This window comes from Scardinius erythrophthalmus (assembly GCF_964197995.2).
Source record: "Scardinius erythrophthalmus genome assembly, chromosome: 19".
Classification (NCBI taxonomy): Eukaryota; Metazoa; Chordata; class Actinopteri; order Cypriniformes; family Leuciscidae; genus Scardinius; species Scardinius erythrophthalmus.
The window spans coordinates 23757515-23774249 of NC_138239.1; the positions used below are offsets into that span (position 1 = coordinate 23757515).

The window sequence follows — 16735 nt, forward strand, 5'->3', positions numbered from 1 at the left end:
TTCTGATTGGTGTTCAACACACCGTTAAACCCTCCCCAAACATTTGATTGGACAACATATGCGCATGTTGTTGTAGACAGTAATGTTTGAGGATGTACGCTTTCCTTGCAGTGGTTAAGTTTTGTAACAGTGGCCCGGAATTATTAACCTAAAAGGATTTGCAAAAGGGTCATATAGGCTTTTTTTAATAGGTTAATCCTTAAGCTATGAATTATGCATTCAGCTGGATACTATTGAGTTATTTTGATTGGATATGGATTCTTTGAGTACCATTTGTTATTGATGGGTTCATCCCTATTATGAACTAATGTAAATATATATAAGTTAAAGGTCCATAAAGTGGAAAAGGGCACCATGTGCATCTTCTATTTGGTTGTGTTTCTGTTTGGCCTGACAGCAGAACAATGTTCCTCCGAACTGATAGAAGATTCCAGCCAGAGCTTCATGGAGAGGATGCTTACGGGGAAGACATCCTTTATATACTTTGGAAACCATGGTGAGACTTTGTTTAATGTTTTGAAAATGAATGAATAGCAGCTGTCATAATATGTCAGATCAGCACTTCTGCGCATTTCAATGAATTTGAGGTGTCAAAACAAAGTTAAATTATTAATTATTATTATTATTTTTACTTGCAGTCAATCCAACCATCAAATTGTTCATGGAGCAGCTCGAGATGTCAGCAGATGCCCTAGAGGACTATGGGATATCTGTTGTAAAGGTGAGAAAAATCTCATTTGATCTCACCAGAGAGATGCATCGGAATGTAAGCACAAGGAGCTTTGGTTTGTAGTTATGTTAGTATAACTTGGTACATGAAATTGATTATGTTGCAATAAAGCGAAACAGCTTGAATATAACTGTTTTTACAGGTGAACTGTTCAAAAGATGCTATAGAAAATTACTGCACTGGAGAAAAGCTCATGACCAAGGCACACTTGTTCAGGTACAGGTTTATATAATTTACCCTCATCTAATTATAGAAACATTTTTGTTTAAAAGTTTGGGGTAAGTAAAATTTAAGGATTTTTCAAAGAAAGTAAGGGTATATTCAAATGACAGCAAAGTGACAATAAAGACATTTATATTGTTAAAAACTATATATATTTAAAATAAATGCTGTTCTAATGAACTTTAAAAATTCCTGTATCACAGGATGTCCTCAAAAATATTAAGGAGCACAACTGTTGTCAATAATGAATGTTTCTTGAGCAGCAAATCATCATATTAGAATGATTTCTGAAGGATCATGTGACACTGAAGACTGGAGTAATGATGCTGAAAATTCAGCTTCGATCACAGGAACAAATTGCATTTTAAAATATTATAATACAAAACTGTTATTTTAATTTGTTAATGTATGTTACGATATTACTGTTTTTACTGTATTTTTGATCAAATGTAGCCTTGTTGAGCATAAGGGACTTCTTTCAGAAAAAATTTTACTGACCCCAAACCTTTGAACGGCAGTGTATACACCCATATGATTTTCTTTTATCCATGGAACACAGAAGGATATGTTTGCCATACTGTGAAGGTGAATGAGTTCAGCATCAAAAATGATAAGAAAGTGCCGTAAAAATGGTCAATATGACTCCAGTCATGCTGGTCTGGAATGACATGAATCCCATTTTTTTTTATCTTTTATCATTCCAGAGGCTCTGAGGTCCTTAGGAGTTTTGACATCGATACCGTGTTTGACGTCAACGCGATTGTTTCTCATGTCCTTTTGTGAGTTCTTATTTAAAACTGACTGTAGCAACAACGTTTAAAGATCTTCATATTTTGCCTGATGGAACTACAGTGACGACCTTTGAATGTCTCCTTTTATCCTCCATTCAGCTCGGTCCTCTTCAATGAAGTCCGTTACGTACACACACCTGCTGAGCTGCTGCGCGTGGAGAAAGCGGCCAAACAAAACAGTGACATTGTGGTCGGTCACATACCGGTGCTTGGCCTTCCAGGTACGATCTCTATTCTCTGTATGTATTTTGCTTTTAGAGTCCGTTTTCTTGATTGGAATGAAGCAATAACATTTCCTGTTTCTTTGTCCGAACAGAGCACCGAGCTTTGATGGAGGCAGCATTTGTGTATGGAGCCAAGTACCAGTTTGTCCAGACAACTGGCTCTCTAGTCCTGAAACACATGGGGTGAGCTTAAAATTACTCTAAAGAGTGATATACTTTCAAGCCCTTCTTAAAGTATTTCAAAAATGGCCACAAGGTGTCGTTCTAAAGCTCTCATCAGATGTTTGCATATCCATCAACCACAATATAGTCAGCTAACATTTCATTAAAGCGCCCCATTATGCTTTTTTGTATATTACCCGTCATGTAGTGTGTAATATAGCTGTATGTTAATGAAAAAGGTCTGCAAAGTTTCAAAGATCAAAGAGTAACTGTCTCCGGTAGACCAATCACAACAGACTGGGCTATCTGACCAATCAGATGACTGAGACTGTGAGAAATGAAGAGATGCTGCAAAGTGTTTTATGAAAAAATCAAAGGGTTTGTGACCTTGGATGCATGTAAACCTATTGTAGGAGACCGAATTAAACTAAAATAAAATAGGAACCTTTAAAATAGCATAATAGGAGCACTTTAATAGATATTGTTAAGTTTTGTCTTAAATTATAACGAATTCTTCTGCTTTAGTGTCCCTCAAATGTATCTTGTTCTGTACAGGGTCGCCGATTCCTCTTCCTCACAAGCACGACTGTGGTTTCTGAACTGTAAAGGTGTGTCCAGCCAGTCTGATCCATGCCCCAGCGTTCCCATGAGGAAACCACTCAAAACCATCAACATACACACCTTCCTCCAGCTGATGGAGGCACCTCTAGTGGTGAGTAAGCATCTTCTACTTCCTGACATTTATGCCATTTATGGTGAAAAGGAGTTTTTCTGATTCTCAAGTCTCTTGCATAAGTTCATTATCCATTCTGTTTTGATCCAATTCTGGACTTTTCTGGCAGACAGAGGCCGAGGTGGCCCCCTCTGAGGTAGATGTGGTTCATATCCACCTCAGTGTGCCCGTGCTGTTTCTGTTCTCTCAGCCCCAAACCCAGCACCTGGACCGGGCCACCGCTCAAACTCTCGCCCTGCAGCTCCGCGGGGAGGTTGGCGTAGTGCTCATTTCCAGGTACTGATGATGACAATAAAAACAATAGCGCAATTCATACAACTTCAATATTTATATAACAAGATTCTATGGGAAATAATGGCCAACACTTTACAATAAGTAATTAGCGAATGCATTAAAGCTACAATATGTACGATTTTTGTAATAAAATATCACTTGCACAGTGTGATATAATTCCTACAGTTGTGTACTTACAATATCCCAAAAGTTCCAAAAGATTTTTAATTTCAGAGAAATTCCAATTTTAAATAATGGCTCGTCCCTGTCGCCCTGTCCCACTTGTCGCCTGTCAATGACGTAATATCTGCGTTATCCCTGGTTTCCACTCGTACTACCATAGTAACCATGGCGACAGACGTGGACAACTGCGCTACGTCTAGCGCCACGCTCACGCTGTTGTTGTTTCGTTCAAACATTATGGACCATGGCAAGCAGACTTTAGGACAAAAGGAGAACTAAAACGAGGATCAATATCAGCGTGGCGTTTTCGAGATGCCGAGATATCCACGTCTGTGACAAACTTTGACTTGACAGACACGCGCAAATGTACATAAAACTAATCAATGTTATATAGCTCAACAATAATGAAATGTTAGAATATGATCAGTATGTTATTCTAATGTTGATCTAGCATACTGCTAGTCTCGTAAAGACAAACTAACACATAGAATAACATAACTTTCAACACACTCAAATGCAGTTTAGTGTGATAGTGTAGACCAAGTGAAACCTCACAAGTTCAATTCGTCAAATAAATTGACCTGTGTGAGTATGAATTCAACACTTGCGGGTAAGTTAGTTCGGTAGAATGAAATGTCCTTATTCCTTTATATCCGCGGGACTCGCGTGTGACGCTGATATCTTTCTCTCATCAGCAATCGCGCCCTGCTTCATACCACAGTCATGTTAAAAACATCAATGTTTTCACTCATCCATAAACATTATTAGATCCTTCGGCATGACGGCAAGTTCCATAATTCCACTTATGCGTCATCAACCTACGCCTTTGTTATTTTAAGAGGTTAGTGACCCCTAGCGGTGAAACAAATTACATATTGTAGCTTTAAAAAATGAACTAACAATATTTTTTAGAGGGTTTAAAATTGTCTTGGTTAATGTTTATATATTTTTTTATTTAATATATATTATTTTAAGTAAGTAAGTTTATAAAAATCTTATAATATCTTATAATCTTATATTTTAAAATGTTATTTATTCCTGTGATGGCAAAGCTGAAGCATTATTACTCCAGTCTTCAATGTCACATGATCCTTCAGAAATCATTCTATGATGATTTGATAATAATTATAAATGTTTCTTGAGCAGCAATGTTGTGCTGCTTAATATTTTTGCTATCTTGTTCTATAGGTTCAAAACCATTCTACATTTTTTTAAGGATTCTTTGCTGAATAGAAAGTTCAAAAGATCAGCATTTATTTGAAATGTAAATGTTGTTACTATCACTTGATTAATTTAATGCATATTTGCTGAGTAAAAGCATTAATTTTGAATTAAAATAATCGCTAAATAACTGATATATTAGGGCATTGTACAATGTTTTAATATTTACTAATTTTTATGTTAACAATGCATCAGTGTTCACAAAAATAAGTATTATCCAAGATTAATAATAATAAAAGTATTATTTATTGTTAGACATGTTAACTATCACATTAACTGCATTAATGTTGTATACACCTTATTATAGGTCTGGATTTGAGGAATATGATATAATTGGTAATATTTATTTTCCCATGAGCTAAAAACAAAAGTTGGAAGCATAGAAAGTTCTTAGATTTTGGTGAATATTACGAAAAACTTTTCTTGGCATAGGATGTACTAATGAATCATGCACAATAAGAGTAAAAGGAAATGGGGTCAGTTTTGCTATATCCATACAGCATCCAAATACCCTTCCAAAGAACTTATTTTTTAGTCAACACTGTATCTTTCATTTTTCAGGGAAAGTCCAAACGTGAAAACTCCACTGAAATATAACGCAGCATACAGACTCCCACAGGAGGTCAGTTTAACCTTTGAATGTGGCTGTGATTATCTGAAAAATCTGTTTCTAACAAGAACTTTTGTCAACAGGATGTGAAATATTTGACCCTAAATAGTGCAGAGGAGGTTATGAAACTTTTCAAAGAAGAACTTTTGCAAGAACACAAGATTGAAGATGAAGAGGGAGATGAGGAACAGTGGTCAGATCTTGGTAGGATGCCACCTGTGTGATCGTTGCTAACTAGTTCCAGGTCTTAGAATGGTTTTAAACTGGTTCTTGTTGACTTCATCCAGATATCCTTGATGATGAGGTGTCAGAGTCTGTGTACAGAGACCGTGATCATATGCCGGATTTGGAGTCTGTTACTGAACTCACATCAGACACTTTTCAAACTACAGTCACGCTGAATGATATCACGGTGGTGCTGTTCTATTTTAAATGTAAGGTTTAATATTTGTCTCACTATATTTGCTGTATTAGAGGAATCTATGAACCTGATGTATCCACTTTTGTCCTCTAGGGGACGCTGTCTGTATGGCTTTTATTCAGTCATATATAGAGGTGGCGGATGCACTTGAAGGTAAAAGCATTTTTAAATGAATCTTTTAAAAAAAACAAAGGCATAACTCAATTTACAGCATTTCTACATTCTGCTTCTCAGTTGAACACAATTGCCAGAGTAGCAGAATGTAGAAATGCTGTAAATTGAGTTATGCCTTTGTTTTTGTTTTTTTCAAAGATTCATTTGATGGAATCCATTTTCAGCCAATGTTAAAGAAAAATCATTATCTGATCTCCACATAATAAATAGTTTTGCTTTTACAGTGGCCTCAAAGAATTATTTGCATTAGATAATAAAATAACAACCAAAGTGGAATCTGCAAACAAATAATGTTGAACTTTTTCCTCAGAACCAACATCCCTTTTCTGAGCATTTTTGTAACGATTTTTAACCGACTGGTCTGTGATTTTAGTTGATCTATGCAGTTATTTCCTTTATCTTTTATTTCATCATCTTTCTTGAAATAATTTGATTTAATACAACTAAATCAAATCCTGTCATTATTTACTCTCGTCATTTAATACCTGTATGACTTTCTCTCTTTTGTGGAATGAAAAAAGAATACATTTTGTAGCATTTTGGGGTCCAAACAATATTAGAATCTCATTGATTCTAATTGTATCGTATTATTGTAGACAAAAACAGACATTTTTCAAAATATCATCTGTGTTCCACATAAATATGGGGCAAATACTTTTTCACACCTGAAGATTGCATAATTAAAACGTCAAGGGATTTAAAGATGCACCATTTTTGTGTCCATTTTATCAAATGACACCACATTCTATGTTAAAAAATGTCCACTAATGTTAGTTAGGGTGGCGAAGACTTTGTAATTAATATCAGCATTCACTAAATGCACTTTTCTTTATCGTGTTCAGGTGTGAGTGGGGTGGAGTTGGCCGCTGTAGACTGTGGAGAATTGACTGATATTTGCAGTGATCAGAACATCACTTCCTTCCCCACCGTTATGATCTACCGCCCCATGGCTGCTGCTCAGCCGTACAGAGGCATGCTGGGAACCAAGAGCCTACACACGTTCATACTACTGTGAGTTTCACGTCATCTTTCTCACGCAAATTCCGATCCTCTGGGTGTGATTCAGTCTGTCACTCAGGATTAACCTGAAAGCGGCTTTTTTTAATTAGTGGCCTCGTGATTGTGTGCAAGAGTCGAGTGCTACAGTGTGCATTTGCAGTTTGCCTTCTATTATATGTTCTTATATGGTTTGAGCTGATAATGGCAATTGTGGTGTCTTATCTGTAGAGCACCATCAAAAATCAATTAATAGTTAGTCCCAAGACAACAGTGCAGGGATAGTAAATGCACTGCCTACATTCCCAACCGAAAAAACAATAGTCTTTAATAAAGACATCGCAATTGAACATTCCACACTTCAGTAATGTTTATTAATGAGTTAATTTTGTTCTTGCAGGAGTCTGGTCGTCAGTCCTTCCCATCTGTCCTCCTCTGCTGAGGTGACGTCATTCTTAGAGGGAGATTTGTACAGTAAACATGTAGATTTGTCCGCTGTCAGAGTGCTGGGCCTGTTCAGTTCATTGCAAGATACTGGTAAGCTCCTTTTTCCCAAAAACCAACATCCCTTTTCTGGGCATTTTTATAATGTTTTTTTTTTAACCGACTGGACTGTGATTTTAGTTGATGTATCCAGTCATTACCTCTATACTTTATTTCCTCATCTTTCCTTGTATAATTTGATGTAGTGCAATGAAAGTGACTTCAAAAATGAAATGAAAAAAAGCAGTTTGTTGTCTGTAAGATTATTTTAGTAAAGGTAGTTTAGGCAGTTTCAGAGAGGCTAGCAATAGCAAGCTAGCTTTGAAAGCATTAGATCCCACCCTCCCTACAGAGCGAACCAAATGCAATGATAGGACAAACATTTCTTGGTCCTGAGACTTCCACAGAAGAGATATATCTTTTTTTTTTTTTTTCATATTTAGACCACTTCTATTATTGATCAGGATGTGAAAAGTGTTAAAAAAAACATTACCTACCTAACCTTTAAGCAAGTATTCAGTAAATTGATCAAAAGTGACAGTAAAACCTAAACTTCTGTCATCATTTACTCACCCTTATTTCGTTCCAAACTTGTATGACTTTTTTTTTTTTTTTTTTTTGCTGTGTAACACAGAAGATATTTTGAAAAATGTCTCTCTTTTTTTTTTTTCATCTTTTTTTTCATATGGAAGTCGATGCTTACCAAAACTGTTTTGTTACCAGCAATTTTCTAAATAAATTCGTTTATGTTACGGTTTTGAATGACATGAGGGTGAGAAAATGCATTTTTGGTGAACTATCCCATAGCGGACTGTTTAATTGTAATGGTCAGAGAGATGGTGGCATGATTGAAAACTAAATTACTACTGGTTTTGGCTTACTACTGTATGACCAACCTCTTAAAATGTTACTCTACTTGTATGTTGCATTCTTCATTTTATATTATGGCAACCAAAATGTATTTTATTGGGTGTAGCATGTATTGCATAACTTGATATGCCCATGAATCTGTCATTCAGGTGCTCTTAATGTTTTAGGTGTAACCTCATTTGAAGAAGCTGCAAGACTCCTCAGAGGAGAGACAATTCTTGGGCTATTTGCCAACAAAGAGGCGGAGCAATGGTACCTGACAGTTTAACCGTAACTATTTTGATGATGTAATCAACTTTAGATTATATCTTGCATTTCAAAAGATGTCAAGCTCCTTAACAAGATGATACATGTGTGGACTTTTCAGTGTAGTGTAAGAAAGCGTTCTGGCTGACTGCTCTGTATTTGATCAGGGTAGAGGGACTGTCAGTGAACCTGCCTGCTTTACTGGTATCCCACGGCCCTGGAGTTCCTTATGAAGTCTATTCTATCCCATCATCCTCACCAACGGACCAGGTCTCACTCATAAAACGAGTGGAACTGGATCATTTTGTAAGTTGTTTTGGTAGCATAGTTGCAAGTTCACTCTAGCCTCTAAACATCATGCTTCACAGTTGCTCAATGGTACGTTATATTGAAATCACGTGTTTTAGTGGAATTTAAGTCATTTGAATTGACTGTCTCTCCCCATTGACGTAGTTAACAGTGCTTTTAACCACCAAAAACTCACTAACAAGATGAAAATATGTTTTGCATTAAAGCCTGAACTGACAGTGGAGAATCTTTCCTGGTATTTGGAGCTTGGGAAACCTTTGCTACTGCTTTTTATCGGAAAGGAGGACAGTACAGAGAGTACGAAGTCTTTAGCAGAGATAAAGCGTCCACTGAGCTCTGGACAGCTGGATTCCTTCCTGCCATGTTGGATCCATCTGTGAGGAACATGATCTGTTAGACTCATTAATCAAAATGCATTCACTTTAAGCAAACCCTTTGTTAGTTGTCATCAATGTGGTTTCATTGTTCTAGGGGTCGGACAGCTGTTGGGAGGTCTGTCCTGGAGAAATATCTTGGCTTTGTACCTCCACTTCCTGCTTTGGTGATTTCAAAGTTAAGAACTGGAGGAGAGGTGTTCCTTTTCCCCTCAGAGCGCCCCCTTATGGCTAAGAACATCCTGCAGTGGATTCATGATGTGGAAAATGGACAGGAACAACCAGCAGGTGAGTCCCTGTATCTTTTAATTAGAGGTTTTTAATCCCAAAAAACCTACAAAATATGATTGAGCAGTTCTAACACACACAGTTTTGGGGCAATAAATCAAATTTTTATCTTATTTAATGGCATCTGTATGTACACTGTCTGTGACTTTGTCAGTAGATCACTTTCATTCATGATAGAAAAACTACTCGTAATTGGCTTTGCCTTTTTGTCAAAATTGAGGAGATTTTGCACGAATTTCACAAGAATATAAGTGTGAAAACAGTGGAAACATGAAGGATGTGAATGCCTTCACACCTCCTCTTTAGCTGCTGTTCACATTACTTCATATTTGATGTCTTCAAATGTGTGTCCTTGTATAGTTATTGATGTCTGTTACATGCCCACACTTCCAGGAATCGGTCATTGCACGGCCCTGAAAAGGCTGGCACAAAGTAAAGATGTTTTATGAGATCACACCCTGTCCATTCAGAACTTCATCAACACTTTTCCCCGAATACAATCTCTATTGTTGCCTGTGGTAAAAAACAAACCCAAACACTCAGATCCAGCACTCAGCTCTGTTGATGCCCTTCCAAAATGCGCTCTCACTCGAATGTCCCCAAAGACACGCCACTCCATTCCTGCTGATGGTCTCAGAGCGAGTCTTGCTTTTGTCAGCGTCAAAACCTGGACTGGTTTTATACCCACATCTCAGCATCTCCCATCTGCTTCCTACAAAGCTGAGTGGAAACTGTATCCCTTAATTGTGTCTGATTGTTACAAGTTATTTCCCTGAAACCTTCTGCCGGACTCCTGGGGCCTGGGGACTTTTTTGGCAGCTTTTTGCACTTGGCTTCATCCGTCTGTCGGTTAAAATGTGTTTTATGAGGATGGATGAAGCACTTTATCCATCGGAAGATATTTATTAAATTTCATATGCCAGTCAGATGCAGAGCAAATACAATTGTCTACACATCATCTGAATTTTATCCTTGAAGCATTAGTGTAATTATAATGAAATGTCCTTTGTATTGCTGTTAAAGGAACCACCGTATACGCGCCTGTTTTGTGACTCTTGGTAGTTGAAAAAACAATAGTTGTTTCCTTCCTGCTTTATGACCCCATAGATTTTATTAGGCTCTTTGTATGTTGTCTCACTGCCGTATGACTGTGATATAAGTGTTTTAGCTTCTTATACAGCAAGTGTGACTGGGTGGTAGTGTAATCTTTCCCATTACACATCCATGGGTTTGTCCTTCCTTTTTCTCTGTGACCAGAGAAAGGATTCAGTCTGAGCACAAGCAAGATTCTTTTTTTAATTTCACATTTCACATAGAAACTTCCTCAATAAGTGTCAGTGTCCTTCTGTATCATCAACATGTTCAAGTTACACTAGTTTAGATGCGCCAAGACTCACCGTCTTTGCGCTCAGGGGGGGCGAGAAGAGTTTGAATTCTGGTTTGTGTCCCTCTTCAGTTTAAGTCTATGACTGTTTTATAGTCCACATGTTGAATCATAAGTCGGATTCAAAGGATAAGTAATATGATGCCTTTTCTCAATAAACTGTGTTATTTGAGGTATGGGAAAAACCTCTAACTGTAAGTATGAGCAATTATAATAATGACGCTTGTCACCAAAAATGTGTTTGGAATCAATATCATTCTCCTTTTCCAAAATAATTCCAAGGACCCAGATGTCCGCTTTTCCTGTAATTTGAGCAACCAACATTTTGTTTGGTCGGTTACTATGCATTTCGCGGGAGCGACAAAACATTCACGCAGGCTGATTAATCCCACCGCACCACAGACATTAGTGATAGCTGGAGACTCATGAGAAGAGGAGTCATACTGATAGTCCGTCAGTCTCCTGATATGTAGAAGCATGGCTGTCCAGCATTTTGCAGTAGAAACCACCACATCTGTTGATCCACGTCCACAGAGTGTGACGAGTGCTGATGTTTGGCTCAAAATCCTGCGGTTCTAGTTCTTAGCCAAGTTAAATATACACCACCGTTCAAAAGAAATCAAATTTTCCTTGATCTTTTGACATATAATATGTCATTGTACTATAAAAATATCCTGTAAGTCAAAACCTCCTCATTAGTCCAAAAACAGCTTTTAATGAAACCAAGCTCAGAAAACGACTAATTTCGGATTGTGTCACATTATTACGTCATAGTGTGACAGAAGACTAGAAAAAGATCAACACCTACTTCTACATTACAATATTGCTTCTTTAGTAGTAAATAGTGGTGTAAGGGTATATCCATACAGTGTATGTCACAATATTATGTTTGGCGATACTGTATCGATTCTCAAAAACACTGTATCTTGAATGTGGCATGCCCATTAAAACAGTGTGTTCGAAAGAGAGGGTCAAAAACAGGATAGAAAATAGCTTATTATTCTGAAAGGGGGGTATTATTATTCTCAATCTCCTGTTAATCTTGAGTACCTATAGAGTAGTACTGCATCCTTCATATCTCCAAAAAGTCTTTAGTTTTATTATATTTATAAAAGAAAGATAGGCTGTACCGAGTCTTTCCGGAAAAAAAACGAGCGGCTGGGGGCGGGCCGAGTGGGCGAAGCTAAAGCTGTGCTTACCCGCCTAGCTAACAATAACACACTTAGACATTTGAAGCAGTTTTACTCACCGCCTGCGACCGCGAACCTTTATCATTGTGACTGCTCGATCCTTAAGCATTAGACGATCTGCAAATCCGTCGATCTGGGCTTTGTTTATAAAACAATCATCGTCGAAATGCAGGGAACAAACAAGTCTTACACAACTCCCTTGATGCTTCGAAAAAACAAACTCCATCCACTGGTCCCTTAACGCTGGGTTCTTTGGGAATCTGTGCAGGGTTGTCTTGCCCTGGCAACCAAAAACACACTTCTTTGGTGACATTGACTTTACTAAAGCCGAGCACAGCGCTTTGATGAGGTACTGCTTTCGCTCTCTCGCTCTGGTCTACGAGTGCGCGCGCGCCCGCGCTGTTCCGGGAGAAACTTGTGACAAACCGGAAGGACAATTTTTGGCACAGAAATACTCCTTCAAACGTACAATTTAATTTTTGAAACTTTGTCCATGTTTAGCATGGGAATCCAACTCTTTAGCAGTGTAAAAAACTCAGTATGCATGAAATAGCATTTCACCCCCCCTTTAATGAGGATGTTTTTTGGTGTAGAAATCTTGATAACATGTTGATGTCAGTAAAGACATTTATAATTTTTTACAAAAGATTCCTATTTAAAATACATTTTGTTCTTTTGTACTTTCTGTTCATCAAAGAATCCTGCAAATTAGACAACTGTTATTTTAAATTGTAATAATATTTCACAGGATTACTGTATTATTGATCAAATAAATGAAGCCTTGATGAGCTTAGAGTCTTCTTTCAAAAATATTTTAAAAACCTTACTAACCCCAAACATTTAAACGGCGGTGTACACATTTATTTATTCAGCAGTTGTTTTTCAATCCAGAAACTGCTGGACTCTTCCAGTTATGCTTGTTATAGGTGTCAGGGGTGCACAGGTTTTTAATCAGTGTGCTGCAAAAATGTTTTGCAAAGTAATATCCATGAAATATCCAGCAATTATTTCTTTTGGATGGAAAAGATACTAAGGTCTGCACATATTTTCCACGTTTTCAGTGTTGTCTATGCGCCCATTTCAGTGGAGACAGCAGAGGCAATGTTTGGTCTTCCAGTTTGCTGTGTGTCAGATTGTTTTATCATCTCCATGGCGCTGTAAAACTATTTCGAATTTGAATTATCTGTGACGCATGACTTTTTATAATTCATGGAACCCTTTTCTGTAGAAATTAACAGTAACTTTCAAAAGTTTAGGGTCTATAAGATTTTTTTTTGCAATATTGCATTTATTTGATCAGAAATACAGTAAAAACTATAATATTGTGAAATATTACAATTTCAAAGTGTTTTCTATTTTAATATGTTAAGCTGAATTTGCACATGATCCTTCAGAAATCAATCTAATATGCTGATTTGCTGCTCACAAAGTAAAAAACAACTGTGCTGCTTAATGTTTTTGTGGAAATACTGTTTATCAATTTAATCCATTATTGCTGAATAAAAGTATAATTTTTTCTTTTTTTTTCTTCTTTTTTTAAATCTAACTGACTCCGAACATTTAAACAGTACTACATTTTCGACCAATATAAAGTTTAGAGAACATTTTGATCTAAACGTTTGGTCAATTTAATTGGCTGTTTTTGGATTGTGTAAATTCAGATGAGTTAATTTCACAAATACTAAGAATAAAATGCCTAACCCCCAGTGTTTAGTGATTTGCATTCATTTCTAAATAGTTTTATTTATAAAGTCTGTTATAGCATGCAAGCAGCTATGTTTTCACAGTAGATCAGTTTACATTTACATAGTTTCCACACCAAGACATCTGGAAGCAGTTGTCACTCTCCATTAGTAAGCTCCTCTACTTCAGATTTCCAGGTATCAAGCATCATTTACTCCCTAAGTGCTGTTTTGTTGTCACAAGTAGCGTGTGCGCAGAGTAGTTTGTGTTAAGTTACGCTAGCTGTTCTTCATCAACATTCATGAAACAATGAGTTTGACAGACGTCACCAACAACAACAATCTCTGTTTTTTCTCTGTTGTTCTTTTAGGCTTGATCCCAGATGGTAAATGGGGCCCTCCTGTACCGTTCTTTGACTTTTTGGCAATAATGGACCAAGAAGCACCAACTTACGCAGCCCAGAAGGGTCCTAAAATGAAGAATGGGGGCAGGGAAGGCAACAGACAGCAGAGGCCTAACCAAAAACAAACTCCACATCCATCAGCAAACCCCCAAGCACCCCGTCAGCACTCTGAACTATAAAGTCAAGTCCTCTCATGGCACTGAGGGTTATGTAAACATTTCACATGACTGCTTGACATCTGCCAGATTTCACGTTACATGTGCCGTTTTAATGTCTTCTGTGCAATTCGCAGAAATGTTTATCAGAATGTCGAGGTTGCACATTATCCAACTTCTTTTTTCAAAATCAAATGGACTTTTCCAGAAATAAAATCAAGCACTCGCCAGATAGTTTACATTTTAGTGCTGTAACTTTATCCATACAGTATTTAAAGTCTACGACACATTTTATCAAAAGAATTTATGTAAACATTTTTCGGAAAATTATTCTTATTCTTACAGTATGTGCCTGTTTGATAGTGCTTTTATACAAATACAGAGCTTCACATGTGGATGACATTTGCGATTTGTACACTGCACATTGTTTCAGTCACGGAAGAACAGCAACTGTTTTTTTTTTTCTGTTCTTTTTCTTAACCATACCGTGCTTCTTCCATGATGGAAAGTGTAACGTCAAACCGGAAAGTGAGTGCGTCTTTGGTTGATTGCATTGTTAAAGTAAATTAGCATCACATTTAACAAGGGAAGAACTACTTTTTAATTCAAACCAAACTTACCAAACAAGCCCCCCATCTTTTGTGAGTGCTGCTGGAATCTGAGTCCAGTATTTAAACCCTAATGCAGATGTTTTTCGGGAACATCTTAAATACCATTTTTTGGCAATGCAATGTGATCCAAAGTGTGGTTGCATGCACATGCGATGTTCATATATACTGCATACATAGCCATGTGAAGGTCATTATACAGTATAAGTCTGCATGGAAATTCCATAAGCACAGTCATTTAGACCTCTGCTCTGTTTATCTGTACTACTTCTCATGAGCTCTCTGACTTCTCTAATGGACATTGTTTCAACAGTAAAATTGCTTTATTAAAAGTTGAGTCTTATTGTTTATCTTTGTTCCAAAACCTAGATCCATCTTGCTGTCTAACAAATGTAATACTCTTAAATTAATAATATGCAAAAACAAATACATAGGCTACTATACACAAATATTGACTTATTGGATGAAATATATTTTAAAGGTACATAACAATATGTAACTTTTTTTGTCCAAAACTTAAAAAATAAGTCAATACATTATTAATCCTTCTTCCAAAATGTGTTTCCCCCCCCCCCCTTACCCCGTTACACTATGGTTAAGCCTATTATAAGTGTTTATTTAGACCTGTCGGGATGGTTTTGCGGGAAATTGCGAACATATGTCACTCGTCATATCCGTTATTAGAGAAAAGTTGCTCTGCTCCAGCTACTTTGACATGTGGGAGCTTTTGTGTGGGAGTGGCTTTATACGATTTGAAACCTAAAAGCAACGCGGAGATGGTGTTTTTGTCACTCAACAGGTGAGCAAGGTACTATTTTGAATAGATAAATTGCCATGTAGCACTGTAATGTTTTTAAAGCATCTATTGTGAAGAGTCATTTCATTATGGCTGTTGTAGCGTTGTGCTGGAATGTATTTTCAAGGAAGTAATTATTGTGTCTATAAATGGGTTTAGCAACATTGACATCGTCAGCTAGTCAGCTTGAGATCCTTTCCATCTAAACTGGTATATCTCCTATCTCCTAATGTTTTATGAGCAGTAGGATAATCTCTCACTCTTTTGCCAGAATATCAGTTATTTAAAAAAATTGCAACATTTGACTATAAGACTGGCAATCGTCATGATAACAACGTTTGTAACGTCATTATTTAAAAAAAGCAGTGTTTCAAATAAGTCAAAACAACAGCATAAAGTATTGCTATTGAAATCTGTTTTTTTGGATTCCCATGTAGGACATGTGTTGCGAACCATATTCATGACAGTCAAGTAGCCTAGAACCAAAGCACAACCAAAACAATGTTCTTGCGCAAAATGCATGTAGTTTTGTTTTTTGACCGCTAGATGTCCAAACATTGCATGATCTACCCTGTAAATAAAATTTTCCTTGAATTCATAAACCATCTTTATGGTTGCTTGAATTTTTTGCTCTAAACTTGTCATTATGTGATTGTTTTCACAGGAAATCATGTCCTTATAAGCAGCGTTTTTGTATGATTTTTTTCTTTGACTTTCAAGGTACCATAATGTCTACTGTGATGATCTAGGACAAATTCACATGAGCATTAAAGACCATGTGGAAATTTAACATTGCATGTGGATCATTTAAGGCTAAACTCCTAAGTCATTCAGTTGATTTTGGATCAGAGCTCATGTTTATCCGTAGTTAAATTATATTATATATATGACTATTTAAAGAAACCCTTCAAAATTGTGTAAACCTACAATGAACCACTGCTGTTTGTGTAAACAATAGACCTTATTCAGAGCAGCGCCATGACAGGTATGAAAGTGAGGCTGTGAGGGATAGACTTGCCGTGTTTCCAACGGCATCCGCTGTAAAAAGCTGTATAAAGCTCCTAGATTACTTACAATTTTCCACAGCTTATATTGTCGGGAGTTGTTTGTCAACTGAAATTTCGTGGAAAGATATTTTTCCAGTGTTTCATGAGCAGAACAATCCAAAAATACATTAAATAACAGTACAGCCCATTGAAGAGATGC

General features: G+C 36.9%; 1 protein-coding gene across 1 annotated transcript; it reads left to right on the forward strand.

The window, feature by feature from the left end:
- The first annotated feature begins 72 nt into the window (after positions 1–72).
- On the forward strand, positions 73–16133 carry txndc16 (thioredoxin domain containing 16). Its single transcript, XM_081347125.1, has 19 exons — positions 73–496; positions 639–721; positions 873–946; positions 1657–1731; positions 1843–1964; positions 2060–2150; positions 2685–2841; positions 2972–3138; positions 5101–5161; positions 5233–5353; positions 5437–5583; positions 5664–5723; positions 6587–6755; positions 7141–7277; positions 8261–8345; positions 8507–8645; positions 8855–9024; positions 9120–9310; positions 13938–16133. The coding sequence occupies exons 1-19, from the start codon at positions 355–357 to the stop codon at positions 14147–14149; spliced, it is 2403 nt and encodes an 800-aa protein (XP_081203251.1). The 5' UTR covers positions 73–354; the 3' UTR covers positions 14150–16133.
- The last annotated feature ends 602 nt before the right edge of the window (positions 16134–16735 follow it).

Bases quoted from the DNA above. Each gene is read 5' to 3' on its own strand.
- txndc16 (XM_081347125.1), top strand. From the start codon at position 355: ATGTGCATCTTCTATTTGGTTGTGTTTCTGTTTGGCCTGACAGCAGAA. The intron at 1,732-1,842 runs GTGAGTTCTTAT...TCCTCCATTCAG, and splicing joins ATTGTTTCTCATGTCCTTTT to CTCGGTCCTCTTCAATGAAG. The intron at 7,278-8,260 runs GTAAGCTCCTTT...TTAATGTTTTAG, and splicing joins CAGTTCATTGCAAGATACTG to GTGTAACCTCATTTGAAGAA.